This window comes from Engraulis encrasicolus, unplaced genomic scaffold, assembly GCF_034702125.1.
Source record: "Engraulis encrasicolus isolate BLACKSEA-1 unplaced genomic scaffold, IST_EnEncr_1.0 scaffold_688_np1212, whole genome shotgun sequence".
Lineage (NCBI taxonomy): Eukaryota > Metazoa > Chordata > Actinopteri > Clupeiformes > Engraulidae > Engraulis > Engraulis encrasicolus.
In genome coordinates this window covers 1-12,500 of record NW_026946014.1, presented here as the reverse complement: position 1 = coordinate 12,500, position 12,500 = coordinate 1, and the positions used below count along the sequence as shown (strand labels likewise).

Here is a 12,500-nt window from a genome sequence, read left to right as displayed (position 1 = left end):
GACCTGTCTGCAGCCTTTGACACAGTCAACCACAAGATCCTCCTGAGGATACTCACAGCCATGGGAATCACAGGCGTTGTCCACTCATGGTTCAACTCCTACCTCTCTGGACGCACCTTCAGTGTGTCATGGCAAGGGAAGCTGTCTACGACTCACACCCTCTCCACAGGCGTACCCCAAGGATCAGTGCTGGGACCCCTTCTGTTTGCAATATACACCTCCTCCCTGGGACGTGTCATTCAAACACATGGGTTCTCCTACCACTGCTATGCTGATGACACCCAGATGTACCTGTCGTTCCGTCCAGAGGACACCACGGTTTCGGAACGCATCTCTGCCTGCCTCACCGATTTGTCAACATGGATGAAGGACCACCACCTACAGCTGAACCTGGCCAAGACAGAGCTCCTGGTGATCCCAGCTAAAGAGTCGCTCAGTCACAACATCAACCTCAAGATAGGCTCCACCATCGTGACCCCAAACAAAGTCGCCAAAAACCTTGGCGTCATGATTGATGATGAGCTGTCATGCTCCAACTACATCAACTCGGTCACCCGGACCTGTCGACTCCAGATGTCCAACGTACGGAATATCAGACCTGTGCTGACACAATATTCTACACAACGACTGGTCCAGGCCACGGTCCTGTCCCGCGTTGACTACTGCAACTCACTCATGACAGGTCTACCTGCTTGTGCGCTAAAGCCTCTGCAGATGATCCAGAATGCGGCGGCACGGTTGATATTCAATCAACCCAAAAGGACCCATGTTACTCCTCTATTTATTGAGTTGCACTGGTTACCGATCGCCGCCCGGATCAAGCGCAAGGCATTGACCCTTGCCTACAAAACCATCACAGGAACGGCCCCAGCTTATCTGAAGGACCTACTAACGCCTTATGTTACTGGAAGAGAACTGCGCTCATCCAGCACAAGCCGTCTGGCTCTGCCATCCAGTCGCTCTAGGTACTCCCAGTCAAGATTGTTCTCCGTTGTGGTACCCAAGTGGTGGAACAGTCTCCCAGAGGCAGCAAGGCTAAGCACATCTCTTGCAACCTTCAAGAAACAACTAAAGACATTCCTCTTTCGAGAGAATCTACTAGACTAATGCTTGAACTGGCCTTGCCCCAGGGCAGACTCCTGACATGATGTTTAGTTTAGTTTAGTTTGTGTGTGTGTGTACTCGTTATTTCCTCTTTATTAAAAAAAACTAAACAAAAACTAACCCCTCTTTGCAATTGCACTTGTTGTTCTGTATATCTCCTGTGCACTTTGTATTTGCTTGTGATGTTGGCTTGATTATGTCCTCTTTTGAAAGTCGCTTTGGTTATAAAGCGTCTGCCAAATGCAATGTAATGTAATGTAATAATGAGTGTGTGTGTGTGTGTGTGTGTGTGTGTGTGTGTGTGTGTGTGTGTGTATGTGTGTGTGTGTGTGTGTGTGTGTGTGTGTGTGTGTGTGTGTGTGTGTGTGTGTGTGTGTGTGTGTGTGTGTGTGTGTGTGTGTGTGTTTGTGTGTGTGAATGCACAGGTGGAGTAGCACTACTACATACATGAGGGCCAGCCCAGGTGTGTGTGTGTGTGTGTGTGTGTGTGTGTGTGTGTGTGTGTGTGTGTGTGTGTGTGTGTGTGTGTGTGTGTGTGTGTGTGTGTGTGTGTGTGTGTGTAAATGTACAGTAACTCACTACTACCTACAGTACATGAGGCCTAAATAGCCTACATGTAAATTAACACACCACTGTGGAGACATCACACACACACACACACACACACATTACATTACATTACATTACATTACATTACATTGCATTGCATTTGGCAGACGCTTTATAACCAAAGCGACTTTCAAAAGAGGACATAATCAAGCCAACATCACAAGCAAATACAAAGTGCACAGGAGATATACAGAACAACAAGTGCAGTTGCAAAGAAGGGTTCGTTTTTTTATTTTATTTTATTTTATTTTTAATTATAAAGAGTAAATAACGAGTACACACACACCCAAACACACACACACACACAAACTAAACTAAACTAAACTAAACATCATGTCAGGAGTCTGCCCTGGGGCAAGGCCAGTTCAAGCATTAGTCTAGTAGATTCTCTCGAAAGAGGAATGTCTTTAGTTGTTTCTTGAAGGCTGCAAGAGATGTGCTTAGTCTTGCTGCCTCTGGGAGACTGTTCCACCACTTGGGTACCACAACGGAGAACAATCTTGACTGGGAGTACCTAGACCGACTGGATGGCAGAGCCAGGCGGCTTGTGCTGGATGAGCGCAGTTCTCTTCCAGTAACATAAGGCGTTAGTAGGTCCTTCAGATAAGCTGGGGCCGTTCCTGTGATGGTTTTGTAGGCAAGGGTCAATGCCTTGTGCTTGATCCGGGCGGCGATCGGTAACCAGTGCAACTCAATAAATAGAGGAGTAACATGGGTCCTTTTGGGTTGATTGAATATCAACCGTGCCGCCGCATTCTGGATCATCTGCAGAGGCTTTAGCGCACAAGCAGGTAGACCTGTCATGAGTGAGTTGCAGTAGTCAACGCGGGACAGGACCGTGGCCTGGACCAGTCGTTGTGTAGAATATTGTGTCAGCACAGGTCTGATATTCCGTACGTTGGACATCTGGAGTCGACAGGTCCGGGTGACCGAGTTGATGTAGTTGGAGCATGACAGCTCATCATCAATCATGACGCCAAGGTTTTTGGCGACTTTGTTTGGGGTCACGATGGTGGAGCCTATCTTGAGGTTGATGTTGTGACTGAGCGACTCTTTAGCTGGGATCACCAGGAGCTCTGTCTTGGCCAGGTTCAGCTGTAGGTGGTGGTCCTTCATCCATGTTGACAAATCGGTGAGGCAGGCAGAGATGCGTTCCGAAACCGTGGTGTCCTCTGGACGGAACGACAGGTACATCTGGGTGTCATCAGCATAGCAGTGGTAGGAGAACCCATGTGTTTGAATGACACGTCCCAGGGAGGAGGTGTATATTGCAAACAGAAGGGGTCCCAGCACTGATCCTTGGGGTACGCCTGTGGAGAGGGTGTGAGTCGTAGACAGCTTCCCTTGCCATGACACACTGAAGGTGCGTCCAGAGAGGTAGGAGTTGAACCATGAGTGGACAACGCCTGTGATTCCCATGGCTGTGAGTATCCTCAGGAGGATCTTGTGGTTGACTGTGTCAAAGGCTGCAGACAGGTCTAGTAGTATGAGGACCGAGGATAATCCTTCCGTTCTTGCAGTCCTTAGAGCTTCAGTCACTGAGAGTAACGCGGTTTCAGTTGAATGTCCACTTCTGAAACCAGATTGTTTTGGGTCCAGTAATCCGTTCTGGTTTAGGAAGTTGGTGACCTGCTTTGCAACTGCCCTTTCTAGCGTCTTGGATAGGAAGGGAAGCAGTGAGACAGGTCTGTAGTTTTCAACATGAGCAGGGTTCAGTGTAGGCTTCTTCAGTAGTGGTGTCACCCTTGCTTGTTTGAAGGCGGAGGGGACAGTGCCGGAGGAGAGTGAGGAGTTCATGATGGATGTGATTGCTGGGACCACTGTTTGGGCAATGTCTTGAAGAAGGTTCGTGGGCACTGGGTCTAGTAGGCAGGTAGTGGGACGGCTTCTTGTGATGAGTTTGGAAACGTCTTCTTCAGAGAGCAGAGTGAATTCATGAAGTGTTGCAGGAGTCGCCGTGTTTTCCAGGGGGGTGTCTTCTGGGCGGGAGGGCGGCTCACAGAATTGCTTGCTAATATTTGCCGTCTTTTCCGTGAAGAAGGTGGCAAAGTTGTCTGGGTTCAGGTCTGTGGGCGCAGGAGGGGGGGGAGGGTTGAGCAGTGACTTGAATGTAGAAAACAACTTACGTGGGTCTGTAGTGTTGCTGATCTTGTCGTTGTAGTAGGTCGTCTTGGCAGCTGTTACAGAGGCGGAGAAGGAGGTTAGTAGAGATCTAAGTTTTTCGAGGTCAGATGGGTTGCGGGTTTTGCGCCATTTCCTTTCTGCCGCTCTGAGGGTGGTACGTAGAGCTCGGATGGTCTCTGTCAGCCATGGTCGCGGTTGTGAAGGTCTTGCAGGTTTAGTGACTAGTGGGCACAGGTTGTCGAGGCAGGAGGTCAGTGTGGAGCTGAGCGAATCTGTAGCAGTGTCAACATCGAGTGAGGAGAGCACGCTTGCTGAGGGCAAGGCATCAGCCACCACTGATGCAAAGCTAGTGCGTGACAGGTTGCGTAGATTCCGCCTATACAGTATGTGACCAAGGGAGGGGAGGTGGGTGTAAGGTCGGGTAGGGAGGTGGTGAAATGGAGGAAAAAGTGGTCTGAAACATGCAACACACACACACACACACACACACACACACACACACACACACACACACACACTTTATCAGGTCACTTTGCGTGATGAATAGCTGAGTACATATCTGAGTAGTAGAGTAGAAGACAATAGATAAGAGTAACTTACTGAAGGAAAATAAAGACAATAAGGAATTAATGTATGTAGTCATATATTGTCCCTCCAAAACTCATGATAAAAACCAAATTTCATATTTACAGTGAAATCCATTGAAAAGTGCAAACATATTTGACAGTGTTGCGTTATGGTGGATTGGGGGGGCACCTATCAGTCAGAAGTGCCATATGAAGTGTTTCTTACCCCACACCCTTAACAGTTGGTGTGCTCTTCATGAAGTTGAGAAGACATTCTGCGGTGATGAGGGTGATGGTCTTCACAGTGAGGAAAACATTACCCACACTCTTCTGCTTGGAGACAGCAGTGAGGATCTGCTGCACACTCTCATCTGACAGGCTGCTGTTATCCACACTATAACACACAATAGAAACACAGCAATTATAAACAGATAACTATAACACACAATACAGTAGATACACACTGCACATCTGATAACTCACAATAGAAACACAGCAATTATACACTGATAACTATAACACACAATACAGTAGATACACACTGCACCTGATCTGATAACACCACACAATAGAAACGCAGTATATACACAGATAACTATAACACACAATACAGTAGATACACACTGCACATCTAACAGGCTGCTATTCAACACACTACAACACAATAGAAACACAGCATATACACAGATAACTATGACACACACAGTAGATACACACTGCACATCTGATAACACATAATAGAAACACAGCATATACACAGATAACTATAACACACAATTCAGTATATACATATCTGATGAGCTGTTATTCAACACACTATAACACACAGCATACACAGATAACACACAATACAGTATATACACACTGCACATCTGACACTGCACACACACACACACACACACACACACACACACACACACACAATTCCCCAATCCCTAAATAAAACTGTGTGTGTGTGTGTGTGTGTGTGTGTGTGTGTGTGTGTGTGTGTGTGTGTGTGTGTGTGTGTGTGTGTGTGTGTGTGTGTGTGTGTGTGTGTGTGTGTGTGTGTGTGCATGTGCATGGGTGCCGCGAGAGGGGGAAAGGTGTTACAGATTCTAAGGGCCCAACAGCATTGTCAGGGCCCCTGAAGGATGCTGATAACATAATTTGTCATTTTGGGGGCCCAAAATTTGAATCTTTCATGGGGCCCAAACATTTTAGCACCGCCCCTGTGTGTGTGTGTGTGTGTGTGTGTGTGTGTGTGTGTGTGTGTGTGTGTGTGTGTGTGTGTGTGTGTGTGTGTGTGTGTGTGTGTGTGTGTGTGTGTGTGTGTGTGTGTGTGTGTGTGTGTGCGCGCGCGCACAGAGTCTACTTTCTGAACTGCATATAGCATATTGTGCAACAGTCTAACTAATATATGAAACAAAAAAAAAACAATTCTCAAAAAGATGAGAGATTAAAGATGAGATTAAAATACAAGATTAGGAAGTATTACAATAATTAGATGGATATGGACAGCTAATAAGGCAGACAGACAGACGGCAGACAGAAGTAAGGGACGGGTGGAAGAACAAAATATTGTTTGCCTCGACACATTTCTTACATCTTACAATGGTTAAGACTGACGTTTGTCCATAAGAATGGTGAGTGTACAAATGATACATTTCTTACCTCAGTTCACTCAGGGTCTTTCCTTCTCCCATAGATGAGATCAGATCACAAACATCAGCATCTGACAGGTTATTCACATGTAGCCTTTACAGAGGGATATATAAAAAAGAAAATGGTAGGATTCAGTGAACACATCAACATGTGTCACTTAGCCACTTAGTTTTCCATGATCTTCATTCACACTCACCCCAGATGCCCTACACGGCACACACACACACACACACACACACACACACACACACACACACACACACACACACACACACACACACACACACACACACACACACACACACACACACACACACACACAGACACACACACACACACATCTGTACAGACATTGTACACACTGTCACTTTACACACTCACCCCAGCTCCTGACATTTGCGTAATGCAGGCTGCAGCATTCTCAGCTTATCTGGTGTGATATTGCACTCTGAGAGTTTCAGGCTTGGGATGGTGGAGCAGCACTGCAGGCAGTACAGCAGCACCCAGCAGTCTGCTCTTGTCAAAGGGATGGAGTCAAACTTCACCTTATCCCACACCGCCATGGCTGTCCTCACAAACTCGTCATCATGGAGCTCGTAGAGACAGTGGAGAGTGAAGAGCATCATCGCATCTTTCTTAGAATCTTTATTTTCAATGAGTTTAACCACCCACTCTTTCAGACATGCTTCCAAAGAGAGATTGGAGGTCAACCCAAGGTTCTTCAGATCTTGCATCACCTTCACTTTTGAAAGACCAAAGAGGAACTGAATGACAGGTAGGAGATGGCTTCTGTCCTCCTGTTGCTCAACTAATTCAAGCATCTTTTTGACATTCTCTTCATCCTGGTCTGATGTGTAGTGGAGTGCAGCGAAGAACTCTTGAAAGCTCAGATGCATGAAACTGAACATTTCCTTCTTTTCCACTGTCTCCTTCAGCAGGAATTTACACAAGAAGGGAACACTAGTGAGATCTGAGACTGTGCCCTCCACACTCTTCTTGTCGAACAGAACCTGCTGCTTCTGTAAGCCACTCTCTGCCAGCTGTCCAAGGCTCCTCAGTAGATCTGGCACGGGATGATTCAAACCCTGGCAGTGGTGCTCAAGCTGATTTTTCACAAAGTGGACAAATATGGAGGTGGTTGTTTCCAAAGCATTAGTTACTTCTATGTGCTTTTCCATGTGCTCCCTAAATACAGTGCAGACAATCCAGCAGATGACAGGAATGAAGCAGGAGGTGTAGAGAGTTTCATCTTCCTTCACTCTGCCTAGTGCCTCCTCCTTGAACTTCTCATCTTTGCAGAACATCTTGAAGTAGTCATGTACGCCCTCCTCAGAGAAGCCCAGAATCTCAGTGCAGCGCACAGGACGTTTGAGGAGCTTATTCAGTTTGTCTGAGGCAGTAGGCCTGGTGGTGACCAGCCGGTGGCACGCAGATAGGATACTCCCCTTCAGCAGAGCGCCCACAATGGCATCAACAGGAGCTGGTGTGGAAAGGTCTTTCACAGGAGACTTGCGGAGTTCACTCACTGGGAACTGAAGTTCATCAAATCCATCAATAAGTAGAAGTACCTTCTGTGGTGATTCCTTCAATTTCTTCTGAACCAGTGGGATGAATTCCTCATCAACCTTCACAAGATCTAAAACACTACTCTGTTCTCCGTCTTCGTATAGACGGTTGAGTTCCTTGCAGCTGAGGTGTAAAACGAGCTCAAAGCGATCCTGGTAGAGGCTTCCTGACGCCCAGTCCAACATTATCTTCTGAGCGGTAAAGGACTTGCCATGTCCAGAGTTGCCCTGGAGAATTACTGCTTTTGGAACATCCCCATGGTTATTGGGCTTAAAGAGCTGGTCCACAGTAATACTTTTATATTCCTTCTGTCTGGCACCAAAGAACCCTGCTCCACTAATGCGCATCTCCTTCTCTCTTTCCCCCTGTTGTCTGTGTTTCTCAATGATCAACAGCTGAGTGTAGCGATCAGTCAGCAAGACATCCTGTCCTGGTAGGTCATTATATTCTTGCACTGTCTTGTACTGAGAGACAATACATTCTTTCAGTTTCGATAACATTGACTGTTGTTCTGTAAGAAAGTCAGTGAAATATTTGTTGTAAATGTACAGTAAGTAAACACATGTATGAAGGCACATTATATGATACATGTAGCATAGTCATAGGGCAGTCATGTGTAAGCGGTTAGGGCGTCAGACTTGTATCCCAAAGGTTGCCTGTTCGACTTCCGACCCGCCAGGTTGGTGGGGGCGAGTAATTAACCGGTGTTCTCCCCCACCCTTCTCCATGACTGAGGTACCTTGAGCATGTTACCGTCCTGCTCCCTTGGGGCGCCATTGCACAGGTGAGGCATGAATGTTATTTTGTTGTGTGCTGTGGAGCGCTGCGTCACAATGGGAATTGGAGTTGGGAGTTGCAGTTGGGTAGCATACACACTGATCCATATCCTAAATGGCTTTCCCATTTACAAGCATGTGGAGAGGCGTGCATAGCACAAGGCAGACAATACTGAACACTTAACACTGTATTGAAGAACTTTGATTGCAACCTTCTTTGTAGCATTCTGATATGCTGGCGGTTGCATCTGCTTGCACTTTCTCTTTTGTTTTTATAAATGGTGTTGAATACAGAAACCGTGGAAACCGCAAAGCAGGCAAACTTCATCATTCGCTTTGCTTATCATCTACAACCTCTACACCAATATTACAGTGGTGTCTGAGAGATTGATAGGGATTTCACATCAGAAGTGCAATGATCTGGGAGTTACATCCTTTAGTTTTCTTGCAGTTTGAGCAGTTGTGAGCTAGTTTCTGATAATATCTAGGTAACGTGTGACGTCATTTGACTACAAATGCTCTATTTTATGATGATCAAGTTTAGAAATACTGTGCGGATTAACCATTCTGCTTCTACAACGCGCATCTATTTTACAAAAAAATATGCGAAACAACTTCAGAATCTATGGGTGTAGCTCCATAGGACCCCATGCATTCTGCACTCGATCACAAGTGCCCCTAGTCTTGCAGTAGTACTGTATGTGAACATTCTCGTCCTCCATTAAAAGTTCTCTAATGCCACTCACCTGCTTCCTGTTTGGCTGTTGTTGCAGCTGAATTCACAGGGCCTGCAGAGTGACCGGAGAAATTTAAAATCTGTTGTAATGTACTTTAACCCTATCCAGACCGGGCTTTTTTGGCATTCCTGGGACCGGGGGGGGGCTCTTTTGACCCCCCCCTCATAACTTAGGAACCGAATGGTGTATGACCACCAAACTTGGAAGGGATGATCTTCAGCCAAAGATCTACGAATGACATCAGTTTGGTGTCATTATTGGATATTATGACATCATTATGACGTCATTTCCTGATTTTATTGCCTAAAATGTCACCTTAATGTATTTTCCATCTAACTTGGGTAATGCACATCAATTTTGGTTATTATGTGCGTCAAACCACTTCAAATGTTCACAAGGGTGTCTGATGCTAATGAAAATGTAAAAAAATATGAAAAGTGATGATGATGAGACTTAGATCAGTGATTTTTTGTCAGGCGTACCTGTCAGAAAACCGTTGCCGTGGCAGCAACAAAAATGATAAACCTAATCTGTTGGTATCACATTGTAGCCAACTTCATTTTAGGAAAAGTCACAAAGTTTCGTAGTCATAGCTTTAGTCATTCAGGAGTTATACGACGTCAAAGTTGGTGCGGGCACTTTTAGCCCCCCCCCCGGTCTGGATAGGGTTAAGGTCACCATCAATTAGGTCTAAACAAATTAATCCAAAATAATTGAAAATTGTGATATAATCATGATATCGATGTCGTGATTTCAATCGGGATTTAATCTTGGCAATAGTGACCTGCCTTTGATCGTCCTTGAAGCCAGAACATACTGACATGCTAATCAAGGCAATCCCTCAAGGATTAGCAGTTCAATTAAAAGTCACTTATCATATAATTTACCTAGTTTTACTCCACTCTCCACTCAGAAATAATATTAAATGGCATTAATATAATTGATGAAAAATGTGACAACAAACATGTACGTGAATCTTTCTTTTAGAAGCAAGCAAAAAGAGTTTTTTTTTTCTTAATCCTTTAGTTCAAGATATCATTTGGAAGGTTTGGCTACTACCTCATAAATATTGCATTACGAATGAAATAAAAGAAACTCATTTTAAAATTCTCCACAAGATTTACCACACAAATGTATATATTTCCAAATACACAAACTTAAGTTTTGAATTGTTCCTATTGTGATAATGAAAATGAAACCCTTGTACATTTATTTTTTGACTGTAACATAGTGAAACATTTTCCTGCAGACCTTAGCTCTTATCTTTTTTCACAGCAAGACCATTATGTTTTGTCTTAAAGATATTTGCTTTTACTAATACAACTCAATTGACCTTTCTTTTGAAATTTTAGTGAACTTCTTCCTTTAACATGCTAAGTGTTTTATTCATAAGCAAAAATGGAAAAAAGGAGGCCCTTCTTTACTATATTGATTTTTAGAAATATCATCTCATCAATATCATCTTTTCAACTCTCTCAAGCTTGTAAATAGTAAGAAAAATGACATACTTTTGAATATCCTTTCATTCATTCCTCTTGCTTGTGTTTGTTTCTTATTCGAGTGTTTGCCTTATTGTTATGTCATGTCTTTGTCATCATTCTTTTATTCCAATAAACAAAACATATTGACATGCTGGTGTTTCTGGTCAGAAATCTGTCCACCTACGTACGTATCATGCTATTGGGTCAAAGACGTCCAAAAAGGAATTGTCATTCAGTGTAATGGGTACCTTCTACTGGCTGTAACTGTAAGAAACATGACTCTTTTTTTTTTCATTTTTTCCAGGGAATTCATGAAAGCCTTGGCTGTCATCCATTCACTTGAAACTATTTAAAAAGCATGTTTTTTTACAGTTACAGTCAGCAGAAGGTATGCATTACACTGAATGACAGTTCCTTTTTGGACGTCTTTGACCCTATTGCCCTTTACATAATTATAACAATTCCATTTTATTTTGTTCATCCGGTATATCATTTTTTTCATGGTTATATTTCATTTTGTTAGTTTTTAAATAAATTCTGTAAGAAAGAAATCAATAGTCGTGATTAATAATTGTGATTCCAATTTTGGCCCAAATAATCGTGATTATCATTTTTTACATAATCATGAAGCCCTACCATGACTGTGTGAATGGGCATTTTCAAGTGAATTTTCAATCCCTTAAAATCAGTGGAAAACTCCACCATCAGTCTGATATAGCCAACATATGGACTGGCCACTCACCAAAGAGGTCTTCACAGAGGGCAGGATCCACTTCTCCAAGTAGAGAGAGGAATCTCTGACAAGCTGGTTCACCCTTCCTCCACAAAATGTCAACGAGGCACCTCACTTGGTCCTCCTGAGTCACACAGTGTTTTTGCAGAACCTCATTTCTCTCCTCCATTCTGATCACAGCAGGCCTGCCAGAGATGCCCTGCTGAAGGCCATCCAGTACAGCTTTCAGAGAGGCTTCACCAAGCCTGTTGATGAGCTCCCTGCGAGCCTCAGAGACTCGTTCTGTGAGGAAACATTTTTCATAGACTCAGGAAACATAGAGGTAATCGAGACTTGGTATTTGTAGGTTTTGTAATATTTTGTGATGTTTTTGTTCTGTACCTCTGGCTTTAGGTGGAGGTCCCGAATGTGTCGGTTCTTCAGTGCCTGTGTAGACATTTTGTTTAAAATGTTTACAACACCTCGCCTTGAGAATTTGCATTTTCATAAACCTTTGGTCTTAATCATACCTGCTGCCCCGGGACTGTCCTTGGTTTCCTCCATGTCTCTTTGGGTGTCCATAAGGTCCTGAGAGGGGCTCTCCTTACTGCCAATTAGAGATGATATTTCAATTAGTTTTCGATTGTGGAATGCTATTCTGTCCTACAATGGGGGAAATTACAGCATGAAGACTCTAGTCTAGCCTGACTCTCGCCTGCACGTATTCTATCATTGACTTAAGCCATTTGCACGGGGATTGACCAGTTGTGCACTACAGGACGAGTAACCCCAACATCAGAGAGTGTTGAATATGAATTAATCTTAAGCGTATTCTCCTTAACAACACCTGTATCTCCTCTCTCTTTATACGCCTTGTAGTACGGTCCAGCACCACTAGGAGGAGCACATTTAATTTGCAGCCACTAGCAAGTACCTTAGGCTGTGGTCTGTTGCTGTTTGTTGGTCCAAGTCGGCCGTATTGATCAAGTCAGAACGTGAACGTTATTGGACGTTAATCAAATTGTGTGATAAAATTAGTGCTGTCAAAATTATCGCGTTATTATCGCGTTAACTCAACCCCTTTTTAACGGCGACAATTTTTTTTATCGCGAGATTAACGCTAGATGTGACCCTGTGAAGTTTTTTTCATTAACTGGCTGACCGTGGGTTAGCCTAAACAA

General features: G+C 44.1%; 1 protein-coding gene and 1 long non-coding RNA gene across 2 annotated transcripts in view; both read right to left on the bottom strand.

Moving 5' to 3' along the window:
• LOC134444714 (NACHT, LRR and PYD domains-containing protein 1 homolog) overlaps positions 1-8,113 on the bottom strand; it is a gene marked incomplete at its 3' end in the record, with an annotated part of 13,994 nt that extends 5,881 nt beyond the window's left edge. Inside the window, exons 1-3 of the mRNA XM_063193938.1 lie at positions 6,429-8,113; positions 6,057-6,140; positions 4,630-4,797 (exon numbers count right to left, since the gene is read on the bottom strand). Coding sequence (XP_063050008.1) covers positions 4,630-4,797; positions 6,057-6,140; positions 6,429-8,113 — 1,937 coding nt within the window. The remainder of the gene's footprint in view (positions 1-4,629; positions 4,798-6,056; positions 6,141-6,428) is intronic.
• A 945-nt stretch (positions 8,114-9,058) lies between these two features.
• Positions 9,059-11,770, bottom strand: LOC134444713 (uncharacterized). Its single transcript, XR_010034076.1, has 3 exons — positions 11,722-11,770; positions 11,350-11,622; positions 9,059-9,177 (listed from the first exon to the last, which is right to left on the bottom strand). It is a non-coding gene; the product is annotated as an uncharacterized LOC134444713 (long non-coding RNA).
• Positions 11,771-12,500: the final 730 nt, after the last annotated feature.